Source organism: Mastigoproctus giganteus, chromosome 1, assembly GCF_048544385.1.
Source record: "Mastigoproctus giganteus isolate SK-2022 chromosome 1, ASM4854438v1, whole genome shotgun sequence".
NCBI classification, from domain to species: Eukaryota; Metazoa; Arthropoda; class Arachnida; order Uropygi; family Thelyphonidae; genus Mastigoproctus; species Mastigoproctus giganteus.
The window spans coordinates 96509820-96536614 of NC_143575.1; the positions used below are offsets into that span (position 1 = coordinate 96509820).

The 26795-nt window shown below is 39.6% G+C and overlaps 1 protein-coding gene across 4 annotated transcripts in view; it reads left to right on the forward strand.

The window, feature by feature from the left end:
* LOC150091024 (5'-AMP-activated protein kinase subunit gamma-1-like) overlaps positions 1-26795 on the forward strand; it is a 500398-nt gene that overhangs the window by 162158 nt on the left and 311445 nt on the right. For 3 of the 4 annotated variants that reach the window (XM_090373902.1, XM_090373912.1, XM_090373921.1), the window contains one exon: positions 973-1551. In XM_090373902.1, coding sequence (XP_090230028.1) covers positions 973-1551 — 579 coding nt within the window. Of the gene's footprint in view, positions 1-972; positions 1552-20305; positions 20855-26795 lie in introns of those variants that run through there. The other variant, XM_090373937.1, reaches the window with a different exon arrangement.

Sequence of the window (26795 nt, forward strand, 5' to 3'; positions counted from 1 at the left end):
GCCAGTCTCTAGTTGATGTTACCATAAGAGTAGGTAGTTTGCGTGAGCACGTGACAAATATGATACGTTCTAATCGCCAAACGTTCGATAACGCTAGGGAGTGGCCTGCCGTGATTTGGTGCGTTATATCATCGACATTGTACACTTATATCTAGGTAATTAAATGAAAATTATAATTTTACGATTTATTTATTGAAAGAATAACTAGAACATGAAATGTGCGCGTGCGTGTGTGTGTGTGTGTGTGTGTGTGTGAATCGCAGTTGGCTTGAAGTGTATTTTTCCAATTAACTTTTCATAAATAACTAGATTAGCTAGCTTTGCGGAATATGGGTTAACTACGTACAAACATTGTACGCTAGACTACGTTTGTACGCAGTTAACAACAATACTTTGCCAACATAAACAAGAACTGAATGAGTGGGAAATACATTTTTCATTTCCGGGGTAAAATCTGCGCTATTGGTTCACCAAAACTAAATATTTTAAACATTTGTTTAGAAGTAAACTTCATTATTATTATTTTTTAAATATTAATGATTCTATTCTTGCGTTGTGTAAATTGAGAACAGTTAAAAGAGTCAACACCGCTTGATACTTGCAATACGTATGGCTTTAGTGTGGTGTTAATGCGGGACCCGATTTGAAGATTTCGGTTCACTTTGTAACTGTCTGGCTGAGCAATATCGAGCTGTCCTCTCCGCGTGCCGTTCACCGATCCTGTAGAGCAAAGGAGCGGGAACGTAGAGCACAAAAATGCTTCCTTTAGGGTTTCGGTTGAATGGAATGTCTGCACCACGACCCACTGAAGCGCGTGTTTTATGAGGATTAAGTGTAAGGGATGGTGGTGCAGGGAGGGGGCACTGGCTAGTAGCAGCGCGGAGGGGAAAGTGAATGTGCGTGTGTGAGAGTTTGCGTGTTGACTGCACGACAATTAATTTTCGGGACTGACATTGATCTTTTCTTCCATAGGACGGCTCGTTGGTCCTGCCGACGATCGTGACGGAAGACTTTGACAAGATGGCGACGCCCAACGGTGACGATCGGCATAGTAGTAAGGCCAAGGACAGAATCAGGTCACATTCTGGCGGCACATCGAAGATGGCCTCCCTGCCTCTTCGGGACTCTACTAGCGGGCGTATGCGACGACAGTCGGGAGACGATGCCCTTACTGGAGGTAGCCACGGACGCAAAAATGCCCTGTTCGACGCATTTCGTCCTCGCTCTAAATCAGACAGCAAGAGCAAGAGGCCCGCTTTCATTTCGTCGTTGAAGTCCTCCATGCAACATCACTCGCTGCTTTCGCCGTCTTCGTCGGGCAGCGGGTCACCGAAGACGTCATCGCGTTGCTACTCACCGGTCGGGACGCCCTCTCCGAGTTCCGGTAGTGCCGCGAACTTTGTGTACTCCGGAAGTCATCTCGAATCCCAGAATCAAGCGGACTTTAAAAGACCGAGGTCGGGATCCGAGAGCAAAAGCAGCCCCATGTCAAAGGTGTTCGAGATGTTCCGAACACGATCGCAGTCAATGACCTCAGACCTCAGAGCCAAGGTGAGTGATTTACTGCACATCTCTGATTTGTCTTTTCATAAGCACGACGAATAATAACTGCTTTTTTATTTTTTTTAATTCCAAATTTAAATTTAAATTTGCGTATGGGAATTTCTCTCCCCCCCCATCATTAACAGGTGCTTGTGATTATATTTATTTAGATATTTTCATAGTACAGTACTTCGTTTTTATATAATGCGCAGTTGCTAACTTTTTTATTTCACAAGCTAGTATTTTTATATTTGTTGAAATATAAAAAGTACGTTTGATTTCGGCACAATTCAGTTTAATTATTTGAATAAACTGTTTAAATAATACTACTCACTTTATTTAAACACATTTGACAAACCAGATATCAAATACTGTACATATTGCCCGCCCTTTAAAATTAATATTTGTATTTTTAATAACCATCATTTGGTTGATATTTTAAACCCTATTGAGATTTGAATCATATTTTTGTTACGTTGTTTAAATATAATTTAAAATTCCTCTCTCTATACATTTTTGTACATTTGTCTTTCTTAAGTTTCAGTTTGTTCTTACGTTGTCTTATTTTTAAGTGTATAATTTCATCCTGATACGACAACATATGGCAGTGGGAATTCACCAACTGCTTAAAATTGAACTATTAAGTTGCAGTGCAGTTTTTTGCGTTGGATATATATTATTCCATATTGTCAGGAAAAAAGTATTTCTATTATTTTTAATAGGTAGTTTGTGGATTCATTTTATTGTGCACTGGTTTCGAATCTGATTTGTTTGTTTTAGTTGCAACAACACTGTAGCTGACAAATTTGTCTTTCTAAGGAGATTAGAGAATATGTTAATTCATCTCTAGGACGTACATTAGCAAGAAGTGCCATTACCGTAATAGCCGATCTAGAAGAGGCCGGATTGCATTCGTGGAGTGCTTTGAGTCCCATCGCCCGTATCATCTCTCATCCTATACGGCCACTTCAGTGATAACAGAAGGATGTGTGGCGATGGCCTGGTGAAGGAGCTGTCCCTCCCTGTGTTTAACAAGATGCCATCTCTTACGATAACCGTTCTCCACATGTTTCTGTTTTCTAAACTGAGCGCTACGTTAAACCTGTACTCAGATCTGTCATTTTGGCATTGCTCCAACAGTTAACAAACCCTTTATTCCAGCAGGATATTACTTGTCCCCATACTGCTAATGTTATTAGACGGTTTTCAGCCATATTGAACTGCTGTTGTTGTTGTTGTTTGGTTTTTAGGAGCATTAGCAACTAAGGCCATATTGCTCCGGGAATATGCGGTGGTCATTCCCTTGACCTTTCCGCATCCTCCGTTTTTGGTGGTGACGGGCTCAAACCCCGGTCTAATCAAGAAGCGTGTACTACGCACTGCTGCTTCTTCCCATCTGGCTACGGAGGCGCCTTTGAAGTGCTGTCCTCTGATTTGTCTTCTATTGACCATGGTGGGACTGCATCTTAGAGTCATGCCAAAACCAGCCTAAAGCAAAGCGGTTTTAAGAGAACATCCATTTATTAATTACACACAATATACAGTCTCAAGATTATGTACATCAAAGTATATACATGATTTATATACAAGATATATTTACATATAATTAGATGCTCTGTACATATCATTAAACACTCGTGTGTGTGTGTGTGTTCTTTAATCAGGGTAGCTCCCAGGCATAAGCCCAACTCTACCTTGAGAACTTGTTAATATGTTGTCTTTTCAAAGCAGGCCTGGGGAAGTATGTTGAATTACTTGGGTCTGATTTTACTGTAACGCAATTCGCGCATGAAATCCCGCACCCTCTGGAGGTAGTGCAATACCAGTGAGTGCCAGCAATCTCGCTCCCCGGGTTGCCCATACCAGGGAGCCAGCAGGAAAAAAAAATAATAAATCAACAATAATATTCAATAGTCTGGATGGCACAACTATAAACATCAAAAATCACAGTTCGACTGAATATTTCCTCATTTGCTGTTCTACATACACTGGAACTTCCAAACCCAATAAAGGTACTGTCCAGCAAATCTCCAACTATACGCCATGGATAATAGAACCTTTAGAGCACCAGACCCGACGCAATGAATCAGATCCAGCATCCCAGAATCCAGAAGGGAATATTCATGATCGCAGCACAAAAGACAACTAACCAGAGCACCAGACCCAACACCACGAATCAGGTCCAGCACTCCAGCTGCTAGCCAGAGGTAGAAACCATTAGTGAAACTTCATGAAGACAATCCAATCACCAGGTTTGCCTCTCGAAGAAAGGCTCTAAGAACAGTTCTTCTTGCAAAAACAGCAACTGAAAACTCCTGAAATGAATTAAAACAGTCACGATTTGCAATAAGTAAATGTACTGTATCAAACGATAAGCCAGGAATATGTGCCATCATACTCCCGACATAAAAAAATTACATGCATCCAAGTCTCCTGTTCGCCACATGTACCAATCTGTCTCCAATCCTCTCTCATATAATTTGGCCCTAAGTGAGCCATGTCCTGTTAACAAAAAAGAAGTATACATAAAAGGGGCAAACCAAGATATCACGGTTTTTGACAATGCATAGTTCACCTGGGGAATATATTTCCTCGTCACAGCTCCAACATCACCACTTTCCCATCTGCTCTGCCATAACTCCATTAATTTATTCCATATTCGTTGTTTTCCTTCTTTAATATTATTCTCCAAATCGATTGTGATATCCAAAAACGTTAACAACATACCCTTTTTCAATTTGTACAAAAAATCTCTGTAGACAATAAATAAGTCCAATGGCATGGTACCAGCAATTACCTGTAGGGCGTTTGGAGACGCTGTTCGTAGGTACTGTCAATAAAGTTAATAACATAGAGCGCTGAAGCGATAAAAGTTTCGATCGAATCCTAGTTTTAGTTACCACAGAAAACCAAGCAACAGCCGCATATGCCACTATCTGGAGAAAAAGTCTTATAATACAATGACAACACCGTCTTATTCAATCCCCACTCCTTACGAGAAATCCTAGCAATGGAGGCTGTAAAGTGTCTTACTTTACATTCAAGTGTGAAACATGTGGCAAAAAGGAAAGCTTGTCATCTATGATTAATCTCAAATACTTAGTTTTAGCAACATAAGGAATCTGAACTCCACTTAAAAGAACTCTTGGAGGTCTGCTGTAATTAAATTGTTTCTTAAAAACCATAAAACAGGTCTTACTTGCAGAGACCTTCAATTTGTTCATTTCGGCCCACTGCATTAAATCATCTAAAACTGACTGTATTTTTTCTTCCAATATAAGTCTGGAGCGCCCAGAAACTCCAATAACAAACTCTGTACCTTCCTTAACAAGCCACTGATCTAAAACTGCATTCCAAAAAAGAGGTCCCAAAACCGAACCTTGAGGACAACCTCTCGAGACACCGGCACTTTATGGCAGATGACGTGTACGCACAGTAATAAATCTGTCCTGAAAGTATCACCTTATAGGGTTAAATATGTAACTATTACACTGTGCAAGCACGAGAGATCGAAGGGCACTTTCCCACCATATCGAATCAAATGCTCCTCCAAAGTCTATAAAGACCATAAGAACCTATTAATCAGAAGAATCCTTGATGTAGTTTAAAAGAGATGTTATGGCGTCCTCTGTAGAGTGCCCCTTCTTAAATCCATGCTTATCAGCAGAACACAGATGCTTATCCTCTAACATCGCAGAAATTCTGGGAGCAAGTAACCTTTCATAAATAACCATGTTCGCCAAGAGAGAAATTGGTCTGTATGCTCTCGGATCAGTTTTAGGCTTACCAGGCTTATGCAATATCTTTAGCAGTGCCATCTTCCACGGTCTTGGAAAAGTACCCTCAATGAAACATTTATTAAATATATTTAACATAATTTGAGGAAAATAATCATAAAACTTAATGATTACTTGATTTTCAATTAAGTCCAAACCAGGACATTTCTTAACGTTCAATTTAGCTACAGCTGCACCCAACTCTGCCAAACTGAACAGTTCAGCTTCAGCGTCACCTGCTCCTGCAAACTCAGAGTTCATCCGGCGTATCTCCGCTTGTTCAGGTGAATCATCTTGAGGAAGATCCTGAAGAAATAGCCTTCTAACAATCGTTTCCACAGTAGAAAACCAATCCGATGTCTCGTCATTATTGTTCAATACAGTGTTGTATTGAGCAAAGCAATTTATTACGAGAAAGTTTATACACGAGACCCCAGGGATCTGTGTTACCAACCTCATGAACCAAATTTTGCCAACAAGTTCTCTTGCTCTCAGCAATAGTCTTATGAAAAGCCTTTCTTCTCTCTTTATAGGCATTTTTAGATGATTCCACATCAACACTAGAGAGATGTCTATTTCTTTGGTATACTTTCCTAGCCTGGCATACCTGAGATCTCAGAGCAGACAAAGCAGGAGTCCACAACGGGACAGAAAACGTTTTAGTCCGTTTTCTCCTTGTGGAGTGCACGCAAGCCTGGAAAATATGATACTGTACATATTCATAAGCTGTCATGGCATTTAAACTCTCTCCAGGTATCTCACTATTATCACTGTCGAAAACTGTAGTCAAATAATTTTTAAAATTGTTCCAGTTAACACGGTCCATACAAAATCTAGAAACAGTTCAAATGAAATTGCACGGTGATCACTATTTACTAAGCCAGAATTGACTTTTAAGAGAACAGCTAATCCAGAGAATATTAAGAACCTTTTTGACTCAATGTTGAGACATCAATGTCAAGAATGGCTAGCATTACTGTGAGAGGGAGGGGGGGGGGAGAGAAGATACTTTTAGAGATATTTCCACAGTCATCACACATCAGAACGAACCTAAAATTAGAATAAAAATGTAACCTTCAGAGGAATCATACCTTTGTTCTGATGCTTTGATCGTTTCTTGCCTTTCCCCTTATCTATATATATGTATGAACATACACTGTGCTGCCACTTTATCAAGTATACCCCTGCTGTGCACGCAAATGGTTGTCCCATTTGTATGCACAGCAGGGGTGTGCACATAAATCGGACAACGTTGCAAGTCACATGACCACTGTTGTGGATGTAAGTGCAGCAGAACAACCTTTCTAGTAACCAGTTAAGCGTACAAACCGTAGCAAGAATGAGGTTTGTTTGTTTGTTTGTTTTAGAGTTTTATGCCGCATTAGCATCTAAGGCTATAATGCGCCAAGTCAAAAGGATGTAGAATATAAAATTATTTGTATATTATTGTAAAAGAATATACGATATAAAACGTTCATATAGCATAAAACGAAAAAAATATTCTAGATAGAATTATTTAGATTAATAAGTTGTAAAAACTTAAAAATAGCTGACACGTTGTCATTGTCCGATAAAACCTGTCTGAGTGTATAATGTTCAGACAGATGGCTAAAACATAAACGGCGGTCATTACAAAAGGACGGACATTCAATTAAAATAGGCGGACTGTTAAAATGGTGTAACAATTTCTGCACATAGGACGATCGTCTTCCCTCAGCAGATAGCAATGTCCTATGCGGAGTCGAGATAGAACAACTTCCTCTTTTCGGTTCCTGCGCAGACTAGACTGCCAATGTTCAATTACAGGCTTAATCTCATATAACTTGTTTGTAGTCTGTCCATGCCAGGAGTGTTGCCACTGGGATACCAGTTTCTTTCGGATTACTGGCCTGTAGTCTGTATAGGGGACTGACAGGCAAGAGTTAAATAGGTTCGTTGATTTGGCTGCAGTGTCTGTCAAATCATATCCTGAGATCCCAATGTGGCCTGGGATCCAGCAGAAACGAACATCAAATTTGAATTCTCAAGGAAGTGCAGCTTCTGCTGTATCCGGGTCAGGACAGGATGAGGGTTGAACCTCATCGATGATAAAGCCTGCAATGAACTCAGAGAATCGGTATATATAATATATTTTTTGTGGTGGGTGGTTCGTATGCGATCTAAGGCTAGCTCAACCGCATGCAGCTCTGCAGTGAACACACTGCATTCGTTGGAGATCTGCTCAGATACCGTGGTGTCTGGGAAAACAGCTGCAGATCCGACAGACATTTCTGACCTCGAGCCATCTGTGTAGATGGGCAAGAAGTCAGCATGTTCCGAGCGCTCAGCTAAAAAGAGCTGCAGGTGGACGGTGGATGAAGTATTGTCCTTTCTCCAATTGTTAAGGGAGAAGTTGCAGTTTGGGACACGAGCATGCCAGGGTGGAAAAGGTTGCCCTGGTGATGGGGCAACATTGTCTAATGTGATGTTCAAATCATTGAGTAGCCTTTGGATACGAATACCGAATGGTTGATTGGCAGTCTGGCGAATGTTGTACACATTTTCCCAACGTGGTTCAAAAACGGGTGTCCACGTCGGATGGTCTGACAGGGATTTCAATTTCAAAGCATACTGTAGAGACAACTGTTTCCTGCGAAGTGATAACGAGGGCTCATTCGCTTCGACATAGAGGCTATGGACAGGAGAAGTTCGAAATGCTCCAGTGGCAATACGGATCGCCTGATGGTGGATGGGATCCAGACAACGGAGTGCGCTGAGTCTAGAGGATGCGTATACCTGGCACCCGTAATCTAGCTTAGATCGTACGAGTGCACGGTAGAGGCGCATGAGGGTACATCGGTCAGCGCCCCATGAATGTGAAGAGATTGCACGTAGGATATTCAAACCTTTCGTGCACTTCGCACGTAGTCGACGGATATGTTCTAGAAAGGTCAGCTTTTTATCGAATATAAGCCCCAAAAATCTAGTCTCAGGTACTACTGGGATAGCATTTTGTCCAAGCATCAATTAAGGTTCAGGGTGAAGATTGCGCTTTCTGCAAAAATGCATGCAAACAGTCTTTTGTGGAGAGAACCTGAACCCGTTATTCGTTGCCCATGAGTTCAAATGGTCAATGGCACGTTGCAGTTGCCTCTCAATTACCCTCATGTTGCAGGAATGACAGAATATGCTAAAATCGTCAACATAGAGGGCACAGTTTACAGTTGGAGGAAGTTGTTCTGTGATGGAATTCACTTTAATGGCAAAAAGCGTGACACTTAAAACGGATCCTTGAGGTACTCCCTCCTCTTGACTAAAAGAGCGAGAGAGAGTAGATCCTACACGGACTTGGAAAGAACGGTTACATAAAAAGTTTTTAATAAAATTGGGGAGATTACCTCTAAGGCCGATGCTGTAGAGGTCTTTTAAAATTCCAAATCTCCAAGTTGTGTCATACGCTTCAAGAATGAGGAAAAGGAGTGATCTAACGGACTTCGAACGTGGCATGGTAGTAGGTGCAAGACGTGCTGGACAAAGCATCTCTGAAACAACAGTTCTCCTGAACTTTTCACGCACCACAGTTTCCGGGGTGTATCGAGAATGGTGCAACGAACAGAAAACATCCTCTCAACGGCACTACTGTGGAAGAAAATCGCTTGTTGATGAGAGAGGTCAGAGGAGGATGGCTAGAATTGTGCAAGCAAACAGACGGACCACAATGTCGCACATCACGTCAGAATACAACCTTGGTGCGCAGAACAAAATATCGCAACAGACCACTAGTCGCACTTTGTCGCGAATGGGCTACGACAGCCGACGGCCACATCGCGTACCTTTGTTATCAATGAAGAACACGATAGCACGTCTCCTGTGGGCACAGCAACACCAGCACTGGACTATCGAGGATTGGAAAACAGTTGATTGGTCTGATGAGTCGAAGTTCCTGGTGCATCATGTTGATGGAAGGCTCATAATTTGGCTAAAACAAAAAATTAATCCCTGTACCCGTCATGTCTGACGACTACTGTGCAGGGTGGTGGGTACAGTGCTATGGGGAATGTTTTTTTGGCACACATTGGGTCCATTGATGCCCATAGATTCACGTCTGAATGCCACAGCGTTGCTGACCAAGTGCATCCGTTCATGTTGACAGTTTATCCTCAGTCATATGGTTACTTCCAGCAGGATAATGCGCTGTTGCACAAAGTCCGAATCACTATGGAATGGTTACAGGAACATGACAATGACTTTTCTTTGCTGCAGTGGACCGCTCAGTTCCACGGATCTCAATCCTATTGAACATCTTTGGGATGAGCTGGAAAGGGCTGTTCGCTGCAGGCCTACACCTCCGTCGAATCTCAAGGAACTGCGTGATACACTCATGGATGCATGGTACTCCATTCCTCCACAACGTTTTCAGCATCTTGTTCAATCCATACCTAGACGAATTCAGGCTGTTTTGAAGGCTAAAGGAGGCTCAAAATGCTACTGGGTAGGTGTACCTAATAAAGTGGCAGCACAGTGTAGATCAATCTAAACATTTAGGGCGGAGTAGTTTTTCTGACGCTGACTATATTGTTGTAGGTTGGTTGGTTTACTGCGCATCAGCATCTTTGGCCATATTACTCTAATGTATTTTCTGTGGACGTAAAACTCGAAATAACTAATGGGGGAACCGCTTCTCCCTACGCCTGAGTTTGGCCAACTACAGCTCCGATTGAAGAGGAGTTTAAAAATTGCTGGAAATCGGACGAATTTGATATTTTTCGGATCATGTATGCAACCGATCCAAGTCTTTTTGAAGAATCACGGCCTTGTTCGATTTGTCAATCACCATTCCACCTTCATATCATCAGAAAACTCTGATAGCTTTCCGTGGATGCCCTCGTTAATATCATTTATGAAAATTAAAAATAGGAAGGGACACAACACCGATCAGTGAGGAACCCAATTTGTTGCTGTGTTCCACATTGAATATTGACCCTTTATGACAACTCTCTTCTATCTTTTAGCTAGCTTGCGGTCCAGCATAGGATCTTACAAGCTACTCCAACTTCTCCCTATATATATAGCAGCTTTTCGAGATGGATGGTATCAACAGCCGTAATGGTTTGCAATGTAAAAAATGTTACTTGCATTCAGCTGTGATTACATCACAGTAATTACAACATTGGTCAGGTATGATCTCCCCTTAACGAATCCATGCTGGGATGTATTCATGATACCATTCTTGGCGAGATGGTCCTGAATCGCATCTTTGATCATAGTCTCGTTCCCTACCACAGAAATCACGCTCACTGGCCTATCGCTACTGAACGCCTGTTTAGCGCCACTTTTGGACTTGACAGACATTCGTACTTCTTCAAGGGGATCTTCCCAGGTTCTAATAACGCTCTCATTATCATTCCAACCTTGATATGCTTGTATGCTGCCTTTTTAATTTTAATTGAATATACGAGCAATTTATATTTTTAATACCCAGCGTGGTTCACTCAGAAAATTGCTATTTATGGTGGAAGAGATCCTGGGATATTAGGCCAATGTTGACACTAGTTTACTGCAGAACAAAGCCACAGCCGTCATCCAGACAAGCATCAGAGAGACATGACAAGCATCCCATCTCTCCTGGAGTCTTGCCCTCCTTCAACCTCAGTAGCTTTCCTATAACACACTTCTCTGAGATCTTTATGCACTGCCCTACCATTAATATCCTTACATCCATCCGTTGATGATTGGTCGCGTGCTATACAAGCACCATGTGCCAAATGCAACAGTAAATATGCTCACAGGACTTCAAGGAGACAGTAGTACGACTGTTAATGCAAGATGCTTTCTTCGGTGGAGTTAATACACTTCCAGCGCGGAATGATAATAGGATGCCACTAAGCAATCGGTTTGTACGTAGCATTTCAGCGGCACTAAAGATCCATAGGTCGGCGATTAGTTGTATGATCTGCAAATGGAAGCGAACTGATGTTGAAACCATCACGAAAAAATGCGGTAAACCTCCAAAGCTGATGGAACATAACGGGCAAGCCCCACAATTAAGCGTTCACTCTAAATGCAGGTCGAAGTTGTCGCAACACACAGAGGCCCTCAGTGAGACGATTGGGGCACATGTTAGTACCAGTACAGTGCACAGGCGCTGCATGATATGGGTTACTACTGTCGTGTAACCTTTTTGTAGTAGTAGGGTTTTAGGGACTAAGGCCATATTGCTCCGTGTATACTGTCTGTAAAGTGCGTGTGTTCTGTGGTTGATTTTCTGTTTTCAGGACGAAAACCCCCAGTTTCTGGCGAAAAAACCATGCTACCCTCGCCTGAGATCGACTAATCCAGTTCTTTGTAAAAAAAAAGGTCCATACAAATTCCTCACGTCATCAACGAGACTCGAACTCGGGTCTTTTCCACCGATGTGGGGAAGACGACGATTTTATTTATTTATTTTTATTATTATTATTATTTCTACCTACTGTAATACTCACGAGGCTGTGTTGCCTTCCACAAGTCACTAATCACCTCAATTAATATCAGATGCCGTCTAGCTTGGTGTAAAGTCCTCCTTTCTTGGATGGACAACTAGAAAGATGTGTTTTGGAGTGGCGAGTTATGCTACGTGGTCTGACAGTTGTGCAGGATGCTGGAAGGAGCTGGACTGTTTACCTTCTGGCAGTTAAGTTTGGCTGAAGTCTGGGACCATTGGTTGTTTTGGACAATACTATGAATTCTGAGGTCTGTCTAGATCCTGGACAATGATGCTTTATCTACGTTGTGGCAGCAGGTCGGGGAAGGCCCATACCTGTATCAGGTGGACAGCGCTCCATGTCATACTGTTTGCGTTGTGGTTGGAGGACATGAGCGTCGAAAAGTTGGACTGGCAAGCCCATGCCGTGACCTGGATACTATAGAAAACCAAAAGTTTTCTATAGTACTGACGTCAGGAATGGGATCGCCCGATGCCTGTGAGGAAAGACCGTCCAAAAAACAGAGCTGAACAGGTCGCTGCTGTGAACGCCTAATGGCGGAAAATATCGGATGACATTTACAAAACACTGCTGGAGGGTGTTTCGCGGAGACTAGTCTGTCATAAAGGCTAAATATTTCAGCACACGTTGTTAGTGTTCCTCTGAATAAAGATTATTTGTAAATATGCAGGTGTCTGGATATTAATGGTAGGACGTGTATATTAGTTTTACAGCAACGTGGCTCGTTAACGTTCCCCAGAGTCAAGGGTAGCTCATTGTGGCGTATCTGTTTATTTATTATGAAGAGATCGGCTTGTGGCCCTTAAGAATTTTGCTTAATATTTGATTGACATCTGATTCTTAAACGTTAAGTTTTTTATTTGAGCAGATAACAACAGCTCTCTCGTTTTAATTTTTTTTTTTTTTTTTTCTTATTAACCCGAAGGGCTTTTCACTGTCAGGTCCATGTTTAGTAAAATAGAAAAGCATGTTTAAGGGGATACGATATAGTTTTATTTGTCCAATTTTTTTCCCATCTCTCTAAAAAAAAAATGCATTCCCATTTCTTACATCTTTATGAAAAATTTATGTGAGGACTGGCAGTAAAACAAACAAAAGAAAAGAAAACAAAACAAACCGTATAGGTGAATTCACCTATTTTTCTTGTTCTTGTTCTACATTTATCGATCGATATATACTTCCAGCTAGAGGGCAGTTAATAATTTATGACTCCTCCCCTGCTCTCAACCATGATGCTTATTTTACGTATTCGCTTACAGAAATATATTCTGGTTCTTTGCCTTCGAGAGTAATTGACATTTTATATTTTGTTAGCTATTTTTAACACGTCATAAGCTAGCTCATGCTAAGCACATTTAACAATGTGCGCAGTGCGTACATTTCAGGCGTATTAACAAATAATAACTCATGATTGACAAAAAAAAAAAAAAACTCCAAAAAGCAATGGATTTTATGGACGAACCGAGAAATTTCGTTTCTGTGCATGTGCCACATTGCTCGTTCCTTCCTCCAACCAGCGCATGACAACAAACGTAATATATAGTGCTTCTGCTACAATATACGCGTTATGGATAGCCTATGTTATGTGTATGAAAGAAAGAAAGAAAGAATAGTAATTGCCGGATCCCCGTTGTTCCAATTTTTATATGAAATTTGGAATGGATCGACAGATCTTTCTAAAAGAGCCAAATGTAAAATTTTATAAAAAAATCCATCCACTACGAGTAGAGTAGTGAGACAGACGGATGTAGTGAGATCAGTAGGCGCTTTATACTAACAACTTAATAAATGTGGACTCTTATTAGAGTAAACCGTGAATCCTCATTTATTAATGTGAACACAAACTTTTGTTTTGTAATAAAGGACTGTCATGCGTCACTTTCTGGAATGATCGGTAGATGGCAACACTTGTTCATATGGATAGTTGGAAGTCTACGTTACGTTCGCTACGTTGAAAGCGAGAGACATTATTCTTAGCTCTCTACAAAGAAAAGCAGGTCACAACGTATATCGACGTTCTCTATAATAGGAACCTCCGAATCGTTTGTGGTCATGGTCGATACGGTTAGAAGGAACATGAGGAAAACGCCCTTGCAAGGCTGACCTTGTTGGTATGCGAAACGAAGGGAGGGAGAAACTGGCTAAACAGTTTCTCGTGCCACTCTGAAAGAAATAAAATATACATATCCAGGTGGTCGGATCGCAAAAGAAAGGAACACATTAAGGCAGATTCTTCCCTTATTTTCATTTTATTTTGTTGAATACACAGTGCAGGGAGCCTAATAATTATGCATGAGAACAATTGTAGAGTGTAAAATTGTTAATTTATTAATTAACAATTAAATTTGATTATTTACAGATTCGTGTACGAGTGTATTTGATTGCCTTTTCGCCGTATAATTTGAGGGAAGATTACAAAGAGAGGCATTCCATCAGATGCGGGCCTCATCTAGATTAGCCACAGATGAGAATTTTCTTTTCCGATTTTGATTTTAATTTTGGGTGGAAAAATTACGTGGAATTCAAAACCCGTGTTATCAATAAGACTTGCTTATTGAGTTGTCATTATCTGTGCAGGGTCGGTCGGCTGTTTTAAAACCAACGGAACTGTGATAATTAGCAAAGTCACGTTTCTCATTAATATTCTTTGTTTTTTGCCTTCAGACTGCTTTTTTTTTTAACTTCTAGAAGGTGTTTTACAAGATCTGTTTGCCTCGAGCTGACGCGCTGATATTTCCGTTAACCTTGAGGACAAAATCAAAAATCGTTTAAGACACCTTGAAAGTTACAATTCGGCCTCTTTCACACGTTTCCCACTGAAGTTGCTACATACTCTGCTGTGTATATAATCGCGTGAAAGAAGCGAGCGAAAGACAAAGTTGTGAGGCTGTGTGTGAGGTTCACAAAAACCGCTCAGCTGGGTACAACTGTTATGTAGCAACATCGCAATCTGTTTAGTGGGACATGTAGTGAAGTGGCACGATGCCAGGAGACATTCCCCCCCCCTCCGATATGACACGTGCCGAGCAGTTTCAGGTGTAGTGTGAGAAACATTTTGTACAAAACGTAATGTAACCTTCCGTAGGAGGGCAAAAGTGTCGTGGGAATATTGCAAATAATTGCTGCAGTGACAGTTATATTGCATGTTTAACATTCTGCACAGATTTCGCTCCCATTCCCCATATAGCAGCATTAAACAGCCCTAACAAATGCGGAGATTCTCATATACTCATTGAGAGTTCGCGTGAAGATTGCACGTTGCCGGTATTCTAATTCCATTTGACTCTTCGCCTTAGGATGGTGATATCGGCACGAAAATCGTCGTTCATAAACAAGGTAAACGGCTAATTAATATTAAAGAGGACTCCAGTTGTGTGGCAAGATAGTCTGTTATCTGTGAAATAAAACTTCCAGTTCTGTTTCGGAGGTGGAATTTCATATGCTTTGCACGCAGATATCATAAATACCAGACTGCAACTTTGGTTCGGTACCAGCTGCTGCATGAGAGTTGTTTTATATTCATCCATTATTGTTTATGGTCAAGGTCTTCTCCGTAAATGAAGACCGGAGTTCATAATGTTAAAAACAACCTTCCAAGAATCCAATGTAGGCGAGAGATAGATGGTGGTGGTTAAACAGCAAAAAAGAAAGGGAAAAAAAAAGCCCAACATTTTTGTGAAATCATAATATTGATAGCTTTTTACATTTTTCTCTGTTATCACGCTAGCTTCTCTACCCACCGACCCATCACGAAAACACATCGTGCTTTTAAATATCCCTCTTTTAAGATCGTAGTACTGAAATGATTTAAGAAATCTTTTCCACTTATAATGTGTACACAGAATTGAAGGAAAGATACAAGGGCAAATCGGAGCGGGTCCTTAAGAGGACAAGGACCACGAGAACTCTACTAACTACAATTGCAAGGAGGAAGACTGCCTACCTTGGGCATATTACAAGAGGCGCTCAATATGACCTGCAGAAATTAACCCTGCAAGGGAAGATTAAGCGCAAAACAGCAAAAGGGAAGACAAAGGAAAAGGTGGCTTGGTAATCAAAGAATGGACAGTGGATCCTTCGACACAAGAACTATTTCACAAAGCAAGGGATGGAGTTGGTTAGAAAATGTTGGTCACCAATATTCAAATTAAACACGGAACCTGAAAAAGAAGAAGCACTGAAATAATTCGCAGTTAAATACGATTAATATTACTTTATCATCTAATTTCGTCTACTTTCCACAATTTGGAGGTTAAATACTCAGTAGAATAGCTATTGATATTAGATCGCCCTCAATAAAAATAGCACGAAGAGATCGTCTTATATAGGTGTCTTTGACCTTCAGCCACGAAGCTGTTCATTGAGACAGATCCTGTCTAAACTTACAGACAATCCTCAGTCTGCAATCGATGTCCCTCGTCTTTAAAAAGGCAAAGACTGCCGGTCTAACCTATCCAAAAGTATACAATTCACCTGTGGAAAAAAGTAAATCACGATAGTTCTTCTGATAATCGGAATCTTTCAAATGTAAATCAAATTGTAAAGTAAAATTTTACGATCAGGTAAAACTACGCAAGTGCAATCGTAATTAGGCAATTTTGATAGAGGCCAAGATGTGCGCATGCGTTCTTATTCCATCAAACCATCAGCAGAATGATTAATTGATTGATGTTTCTACCTTCGCCTTGTTAATGCCACTGACAATGATATATTCAACATTATTAACGTTGGCACCTTGCCCTCCAGCCGGCCCAATTAGTGCTCAGAGATTTTCACCATAAGCTATAGCAGCTGGCACCAGCTTCTGCTATAAAAGAAACAATCAGTTGTATTTCCCAGTTAACTTACAGTCCTGTGATTTAACAATAAAGTTACGCACGAAGTAATTAGCAATATTTCCACTTATAATTGTTAAGATCGCTTTTTCCAGATAGAATAAAAATAAAATGTGCACATGTATGCGGATATTTTACATTAATGTGAGGGAGAAGTTAATACGCTATTTTTTATTCAAATTATTTGAGAAAATACTGATCAAAATAGTGTGCAGGGGAATTGCCGGTAGAGATAGATTTTAACTAGCAAAAGTATCAAAAGAACCAGCAATGTTTTCTTTAGATATAAACATTTCTCCGGGTAATCTGTTTCGGTCATAGGTTATTGCACGCTACATCTAGACAGGCGTCGGACTTCAGCCCGTGTGTACAATGAAGACCTGATAAAGATGGGTATGCGCGTCAGTACCTGATGTACCCACCTGATGCACTCTTTGATACGGTACTAATCATGTAATCCAGAATCGCAGCGGTTGAACTTCCTTGGCTTCTGTTAGAAAAAAAAATGCAATTTTTTTGATACTTTATCCACAACCTTATGCAAGTTAGATTGCGGATAAAGCAACTCCGGTCCTGTAGAAATTAGTGATCTGTTTTCATTTGTAAAATGCACAGATAGAGAAAGAAAGGAAAACCAAGTGACAAGGTATAAAATGAAATAGTAAAAATGGAAGCGTGAAGAAGTAAAATCGAAAGTGAAGCACAAATGACATTAGCTTCATTAGAATGAAGCAACTGAAACAAGACAGGTTTAGGCTTAAAATCGAAGCGAACAAATTCCAAAACTAATACCGAAGGAACAACAGGGTGTCCATGACCCGCTGCCAGTTGTTGATTGGGAAGATGTATTGTAGATAAGATGTGAAAACTGTCATGTGGATTAAATATATCGGGACACGACAATGGTCACCTTGCTTTCGAATCAAAATGACCTTTAGTGCAAAGCAGTGTAAGCGATTGCCTCGAGCCTTAGAACATGGACCTGTACGTAATTAAGTATAAATTACCTTGTATACATACGTAGAAAACAAGGTTTCAAACGATTACTCCTCTCTTGTAATTAAGTAACTTATATTAAGCAGCTTATGAGGTAAGAGTATGTGAAAAACACTTTCTTTTTGTTGGCGGTTTAATCACGCATGCTGTTTTAAAACAAACAATTTTTAAATTTTCTCATTGAAATTCCAATTGAAAATGACTGGTTTCACTAAAACATCGGAAAGACTCCAGTAGCGTTTGTTATTACTCTATTGGACTGTAGATTGGAATCAGCCATTAAAGCGTGATGAATTGCAGTTTACACTATTAAGTAGAGACGCAAGGGTGGATGTGTCGATGGGTTCATCACCTGTCACCTCTGTTGTACAAATTTCGGTTGTTGTAGTTTGGGCTTTTTACGAGCATCAGCGACTAAGGCCATATTGCCCCGTGTTTACTCTCTGTAAATTGCGTGTGTTATGTGGTCGATTTTTTGCTGGACGAAACATTCGAGTTTCTGGAAGACACGCCATGATACCCTCGCCTGAGACCGACTAACTCTGCCACGTTGTGAAAAAAGGCCCATAAAAATTTCTCCCGTCATTGATGAAGCTCAAACTCAAGTCTTTTCCACCCGCTGTGAGGAGGAGAGGGCGCAAACTTGCAGAGAATGCCCTCAGTTAAGGTTTTTGTGTTATTAAAGCCCATAGCGAGAATCAAGATGCCAGAAGAATATCAAATTTTAACCAGAAATTATTTTTTGGTAATTAAGAGGAAAGTGGAAGAAAAATTGTTAAAAGTAAATAAGGCGTCTGGGGCTGATGGGATTTATTCAATTATATTTAAGGAGGCACAGAAAGAGTAAGCTAACCTTTGACCATTATCATGAAAGCATCATTGAATTCAGTGGAGTTCCCTACAGATTGAAGATGTGCAAATGTCTCTCTTGTTCACAAAGGGCAAGGGCGTCAAAGAGCGAAGTGAGTAATTACCTCTGAACACAGTAAAGACCTGTGAGCAATGACCTCTGTTTCCGGGAAAATAATGGAGTTAGTGGTTATAGAAGTAATCGTTTGAATCAACGATAAATCCTCCTTGCATCGTTTCCAATTTCCTGGCAATTTTACTATGAAATGTTCAAGCAATCGGTAAAAAAACATTGTACCTACACAACAACAACAACGCTGAACCAGACAGAATGACAGTAAAGGGGTGTAACGCAAATGTTTTCTTTTGGCCACCGTGTTTTCGATACCTGGCTTGATAGTTTAATTCTTATATACTCATGTTAATTGCCCCAAGCATGCGTTCATAACCTTAAGTGTATTATGTCTGTAGAAGTGAATGTTCAGTGGACAATTTGTATATTGTGCTGGCTGACAAACTCTAAATAACTCACTGAGAAAAAAAAACCGACTCTCTCAGCCTGAGATCGGCTAACTGTAGCCTAGAATGAAGAGGACTTTAGAAATTCTTCCAGTTTTTGACGGGAATCGAACCCAGATCTCTCTCCAAACGAGTTATGGACGACGATATTATATTATAAAATATGCTGCCGATACAGTAATCTCAACTGAAACCTAAGTGAGGCCGGAAAAATATTATAAACATTTCACCCCCCCCCCCCAATATATGTTAGAAGGATATTAGTATTAACTTGGACACGACATGGTTAGATATTATCTATCATATTATGTGATTGTAAAGTATGTATCGTGAAAGAATAGGATGAAGAGTAATTTACAGCTTAAGAAATAGCTCTAGGGAAACTCTACAACTAGTCAGACAGAAAGGAAAAGAAATGAGACAGCGGGAGATGCGCTGACCTACGCGAAGGTTAATGGTGTAATAAAAGAGACAATTGCAGTGATCAGGACACTGTATATAATGGGACGTGGAGAAAGTGCCAAACGAATCGTTGATTGGGAAATTCGTACCGCAATTGGGCCAAGAGGAAGACCACGAACTAGTCGGACAGGTGATATTAAACAACGTTTAAGACCAAATACAGTTATATAATTATATAACAGCAGTTTGGATGTCAAAGCTGGAAGAGACTCATTTATGGAGTCGGCCACTCGTGAACAGAGGCGTGCAGAAAAGAAGATGAAAATTGCAGGATATTTTTGGAGATTGCTAAAGGAGGGAAGCGAAACATGTTATTAAAATAAAATTATTAGAAAATAGACAGCATATTTGAGGAGTTTCTCAAACAGAATTCTGGCGCTCAACAGATAATGTAAAATTTAACCTTCACAGATACAGAAATTTTTACAGAATCGGTGGGGAGGAGAGGAAATCAAATAGTCAAGAATGTGCAAGCAACAGAGATAGATCATCTGACATTAATACTTGTATGAGCATTCACTCTATACAAGATGATGAGGTATAACCCCGCTGCCCCTCGCTCCCGTATTCTTCAGTTTTAATTACAAAAACAGCTGCGATGAAATTCTGACTTTCGAAACCATTTAGCGAAGTCAATTTCCTCTTCTTGCTGCGCCCCCCAGGTTACGAAGATGAGAATGCGTAATTTTTTCGCTCCAATACTTCCTCGTTATGAATTACAGGCCCGCATTGGTCCCTTTGGACATCCTGTTTAAATACCGCCAATTCGAAACCAATAGGCATCGTCTGTCTCTCCACATCGTAATAACAAATAGAAGAAAAACTCTTCTGCTTTACCAAACATACCGACGTTGCCACGAACAAGCCCGAAACGAGTCTCGTGTCGAACGCGTAAAGCCAACGGTGATTTATCGCCGTCGGCGAGTATAGAGGGCTGCTGTATCGTGGCACATGCTTCGCGCGCGTGAAACGAAGTTGGAAGCTTTTTGATCACATGACTGACAAGGAAACCGGATAACGAGACACGGCAACCCCTGCATCGGGCTTACGGTAACCCGTCCGCAGCTACAGGTGACTTTGACGGATGCAGTGCTGTGGTGATAGTACCAGCGAGTTGTTAACACTCTTCTGTACTGAATAGCACCGACAGCCGACGGGAATACGCACGTGAAGTTGATGACAGAAGTGATGATGCGATTTCCAACAGCTCGCGTATGAGCGTAGAGGGATTTGTCTAACGTTGCCGCGTATTTGAACTGTTATCTACTTCATCTGTTTACTTGAGAGAGTTGCGTGTGCGTGCAGTAGTAGATCGTACATGGCCACTTACTACCGAAGGAGTTCCGTTCAGCAGCGGAGCCAGTCTTTGGATTCCCAAAGACTGAGCACCCAACTGCAGTGGCTGTGGAAGGTGAGTCTGTTCAATTTAATTTGCTGTCCCCGTGGTTAAACCAATCTGTTTCTCCTGCGCAACTGTTAGCTGCTTTCCATTGTGCCTTTACGTGATAATAGCAGTTGCTTCCTTTCAACTTTTTGCTTGTGTTTAGCTGTTCGATCGACACTGCTTTTCATTGCGTGAATTGGATGCTGCATATTAGAATGCGCCAAGTGGTTTAAAAATCTTCGATATTTGTTTATTCAATTTTTTTTTCGTTAAAGACATTTAACATCCGCACCCATCCTTACGTAAGAAATACGCGGAGCTGCATAAATAACACTTCTTGCTCACAGTAAAAGTCTGCATGTTAAATTGAACCTAATCGAATTTGTCCTGCAGATTGAAACGATTTGTTTGTGTTATTTATACGATATATTCGTCTTCGGTGCCTTCCTTAAATAAGTAAATCTGCCACGATAATAAAAAATTGAATTGTAGTATGTTCTTTTTAGTATGTTCTTTTATATAAAAATATTCTTAATCCAAGCTGTTTTTGCCCGTTAAATTGCCATATTGCCATACTTGTTTATTCATTTTGAAATATTCGTAGAGTGCATTTTCCAACTTAAGAATAACCATAATTAAAAATAAAAGGTGTCAGAATAAATTTGTGTTTGATAGCAAAATTAATTAAGAAAATTAAGTTATATTTCGATAATCACACTTAATTTAAATTTGTGTGTGTGTGTGTATATATATATATATATATATGAATATGCGTTAAGTTAATAGTGGTAAGAGTTTTTAAAGGTAAAATATGATATACTAGCTTATCAGGTAAACCAAAAACCATTGCGGGTACCCAACGTGACATGGAAAAAAATATAAATATATGCCATGACATAAGCAATAAATTATAAAAATATAGAAAAAATATAAAAAAATATATAAAAAATACCATTAAAATGTTAATTATGGCAATGAGATACATTGAAAGGGACTTTTTCGAGGGCTAACCCTTTCAATGTATCAACCATAATATATATATATATATATATATATATATATATATACAGTATATATATATATATATATATTACAGCATATATATATATATATATATATATATTACAGCAAAAATCATTTTAAAAACTGCTGATAAGATAAGGAATAGAATTTAAATATAAACGAGATTGATAGAATTTAAAATTAGAAACGTAATTTTTTTAAAAATTAAAGTAAAAAAAATACTAAAATTTATTTGTTTATAATAGTATATTACGGTGTATACGTCTTGAAATAAAATATAGAGTAGAACTTTTAAATCAATGGGATCATAGAAGAGACAGCATCCAGGTGGTATTTTTTCGGCTCAGGAGAAACAAAATTAATGGCTTTAATGGAACCTTTCCTCTAATGGAGCAGAAAATGAATATTTGGGACCTTTTTTCGTGCAGTGAGGAGCAACGATATTTTCTTGTTTACCTCCGAGCATTTAAAAATCTTTGCGCTGCCGTATGAAGGTGAAAAAATTGAAAATGATTTGATAAGCAAAATACAACTGATTACTGAGTGGTAAAGCGCGAGGATACATAAATACACGCACTTGAGTGACCGTGGTTCAACCCTACGTGACTATGAAATAGAATAATGTTCTTGTACTCTCTCTATCTTGTGCACTCCTCTGACTTTATGTGGTTGTCCTGGAGTATAAATAGAAAATTTGTTATTGTGTCTCATACCAGCTGGTGTTGGTATAGTAACAAGGGCAAATTCATACAAGGAAGCAAGGCTTGTTTAACAATTAGCCTTAAATAATTTTTGTCACAGAAAGAATTATCCTCTCTGTGTGATGTTCAAAAAGATGTTTAAGCCAAACTTTCTAAGATCTCTTTTGTTTTTTTGGGGGGGGGGAGTTCTTCCCCTCTACTTCTGTCTCTGTTTCAGAACAAGTAGTAGCTCAAACTCTGTTGAGGTCTCTCCTTTATTATGTTCTGCGGTTCTGCTGGCCCTTGTGTTTATACTCAATAATTCCCAGTTATCAATCACTTTGTTGCTATTTGGAGTCGACGTTATTTTGATAAAGAATAAACGAAAAAGGAAATGCCCATTTGGACTAAACATAGTTCTGGAAGTGGATCCTTTGTTAGAGGGTAGTGTCGCACTGAATGTCCCAGATTAGCAATCGATGTGATCAAAGAGCGTTGACACAGACACCTCTCCCCTTCTCGGCTAACAGATTTATGGCAAGTCGTATCAGTGTTAGGATATTTATTCAGATGAAATTAAGTGACACTTTACAAATGATAAACCAGTTTGTTTTGCCACGTATGACAGGAATAATTACTACTACCAGCAAGGTTGTTACACTACTAGATTAAATAGGCCAGCCGCAGCGAGATTCGTATCTTGAAATATCACTGCCATGTAAATTGGCAGAAAGCAATATTAGTGATGCCTTTGCCATTGCAGCTTCTTTCTCAATATCAGTTAACATTTATCTAAGCTTCTGTTTTTAAGAATTAATATAGTTAAGTCTAGGGCAAAAGCCTCAAGCTATGAAGGCTATATAAAGTCATCGTACAGTCGGGCACAGGCTCTTACTGTACATAGTTATAAGAAATTTGGATTTTCTACTTAGTATATAGATTTCATATTGTAGAGACACCTCATCAGCAGTTTTATTTAGAGTACTGCATGGTATTGGACTACTCTAAACAAAAAAACACTGCTCCAGTGGAGAAGTATATTGCTTTTTATTTAATACGTATGCCACTGTCCAAACCAGGATTTCGACCCTGATTGGAGTAACATCAGTGAGCAGGTAGTCACTGTGAAGACCTGGACCACTGAGAGGATTTGTCCTATCATCACTGGGTCGCTCAAGTCTTCATAATTCCTACCTGCTCACCGATGTGATTCCAGTTAGAGTCGAAACCCTGGTCTGGGGAATGGCATCCACTTTAAATAAAAAGCAGTATATTTCCCCATTGAAGCAGTGCCTTTTATTTAGATTAGTGCAATACCAAGGCAACTCGTTGTGAAGTGTCTCCAAAATATGGATCAGTGTGCACTAAGTTGCAAACCCAGGTTGCTCGTAGTACGTCTGACATGTGTACAATAACTTTGTAAGAATTAATATTAATTTTCTGTAATCTTTACTACTTGAGAACAGGAAACAGTCAATAAAATAAACACTAGCAGTAATTGGTTTGGAAAAATACATATTTTATTGATGCTTTGATGTTATTTGCGTGCTTTCTCTTCCCCGATATCAAAGGTTGTGATTGCTAGGTCCCACGCCATGTTTTGGATTGTTTTCAGCCAGAACTGGAAATGCAACACTTGCTTATTAAAATGTGCTTCAGTTAATATGAAAGGGGTGTTATAATGAGCACTTCCGCGGGCACTGAATAGTTTTAGTTTCAGCCGTTTGTGGATATCTGTTTACAGAACAGCTGCATGATTTTCGTAATACAACGTCGGAGTGAAAAACGTATTTCTGAGTTCCTTGAAATCCAGGTTTCCTTGCATGTATTCAATGCTGGTGATGTGTGTGTAGCTTCACACGAAATTTTCTGTGGTCATTTATTACATGAGGCACTTAATCTCGAAGAACATTTCTTTAGAGCACTACCGCTAGTGATTTGATGCAACATTGCCGGTAACCCCCCCCCCCCCGTCGTTCAGTATATCTACTCTTTTTTGTTTGTAGCTTAGTCAGACCGGTTATACAGCCAGGTAGTCTTCCCTTCCTCCGACTACCATACCCATTTCACCGTTAGCGAGTCTTCCATTACATTTCCTTAGGTAGTAAAAAAGACTGTACAATATTTTTTACGTTCTTTTAATAATTTAATTGGTGCTTTTCAGGTCTCAACATTTCTACCGTCTTAGAATGGTTTGCTATAATGTTTGAAATGAAGAAAATGACCCCCTCAGTCTTGGTAATAAAGTAAATAATAAAACTCGATGTATATTAATTCTCTGAAATATAATAAAATGGGATGTATAAATAAAATTTTGACCATATTTTAACTGATACATCATTGAAGCATTTTCTATCAGATTCATACCAACAAATGAGATATAGAAATGAGAAGATAAATTGTTAATTTACTTCATTCTTCGGTAATATATCCAATGCGCTGCCTTTTAATTTCGTTTATTAATTTTAAAATTGGATGTACATTCTTGTTATGTTGTCATTATACGACATTGATATGACAACACATTATGATATATATTGAATTAAATATATAATAAAAAACAGTAGCGGGATCTAATGGATGCGGAATACTTGATTGCAAAACGCGAGGAAATTAACTGAAGCGCCATGAATTATGTGGATGAAAGGTATACGGAACGAGGGCAGTTAACGAATGTCCTTCGATCGCCTATGGAATTTCTTTCTGCTATAGTCATTTTATGACTGCAGTGGCTTTTGGGTGGCGGGGAGATCACATTGATAGAGAACTGGCACTAGGGAAGAGGAAAATAGGGTATTTCATTGGGGGAAGTTATTCTCGAATGGGGATCGAAGTGCATAGTGCTGGATTGGTTGAATAAGTTGAACAAACTCTTCCTGTGTGTCTATTACCTTTGTTGTATGATCCAGATTGAATATAAAGCTTTCCGGTCATAAATTACCACCGTATAGAACAAAACTAAAATATAGATCTGAAAGGGTAAAAAAATCTGAAGCAGCTATTCAAAGTGACCTCCATTTTATTCAGTGCAAATTCAGATGACGAATCCGAAATTTCATGGAATGTCCTATCGTTTCACTTAATGAATTTTAATGGTTTCAGTAGATTCCAAAACGCGATTTCTCCGTTCGCCTTGCTTGGAAATACACTTAGGATAAACCCATGCATTTCATGAGACCCACACAAAGTAACTAAGGGTATGACGTCGGGTGACCGTGGTGTTCACTATACAGAGCCGTTCCGACAAATCCACCGGTTATTCTACTTTTGATTAAAAAGTGGAAACATCGTGGGAAAAGCGGACTAGTGCACCGTCGTGCGTAGACCACATTCTCTTCCGATTTTCTGAGGACATGTCTTCCAGTAGTTCCCACAAATTGTTTTGCAAAAAATGTAGGTGTGCCATTCCAAAGCCTTAAAAAAAAATAAGAGCCACTAAGATTGCCCTCAAGAACGCCACCCAAACATTAATGGAAAAGGATTTTAAAGGTACGTTGATAATGAGTACTGAAAATCGTATATGGGTTTTCTTCAGTCCACGCAATCGTCAAATAACCAACACGTTAACACTGCTGTATGTACTTTGCCAGACTGATTGCTCGCAACTGAGTAATTAATATGATTTATGTAGCTATTCAGTGATTGTGTTAGTATGTATGCTTTGTACTGTTGAAAGCCGGTTTTACCTAGTCATATTTTTATATAATAAATTTGAGAATAATGTTGTGCCGTTTTTTTTTTTTTTTCCGGCTGTAGAATATGCTCCTAAATTTATTCCGTGAAATATTTAAACATCCCGTATATACGTAGTTTACGTATATGAATAAGTTACCGTACAACTTAATACCATACAAAGTGCAATATTTGCTCGAATTTACTCAGGGTCCAGCTGAGGTGGATTGCTCCTACAGAATCCGCCACTGATCTCTGATGCGTGAGGAGGAAGAGTGAATGGTTAGATTTCGGGCGGTTTCTAAGTTTTGGATTCTCATGATGTTAATCTGCGGGGAGAGGGTAGAAATTCGCCATTTTTCTTGCCACTCCTGCTGCAGGTGAGTAAGGAGTCCTGCTTTTCTGCTCTACGTCCATTCGCTGGATCAGTTGTAAATTCCAAGACGGATTCAGCAGTGGCAGATTACTTGCCATTGCTGAATCCAATGTAAATAGGGGATATGAATAGGGGGAGCTTTTACCAGTAGTTATGATCGGATTTTTATTAAAATTGTCATTTGTTAAATAAGACCATTGTCTTCATTTAATAAAAC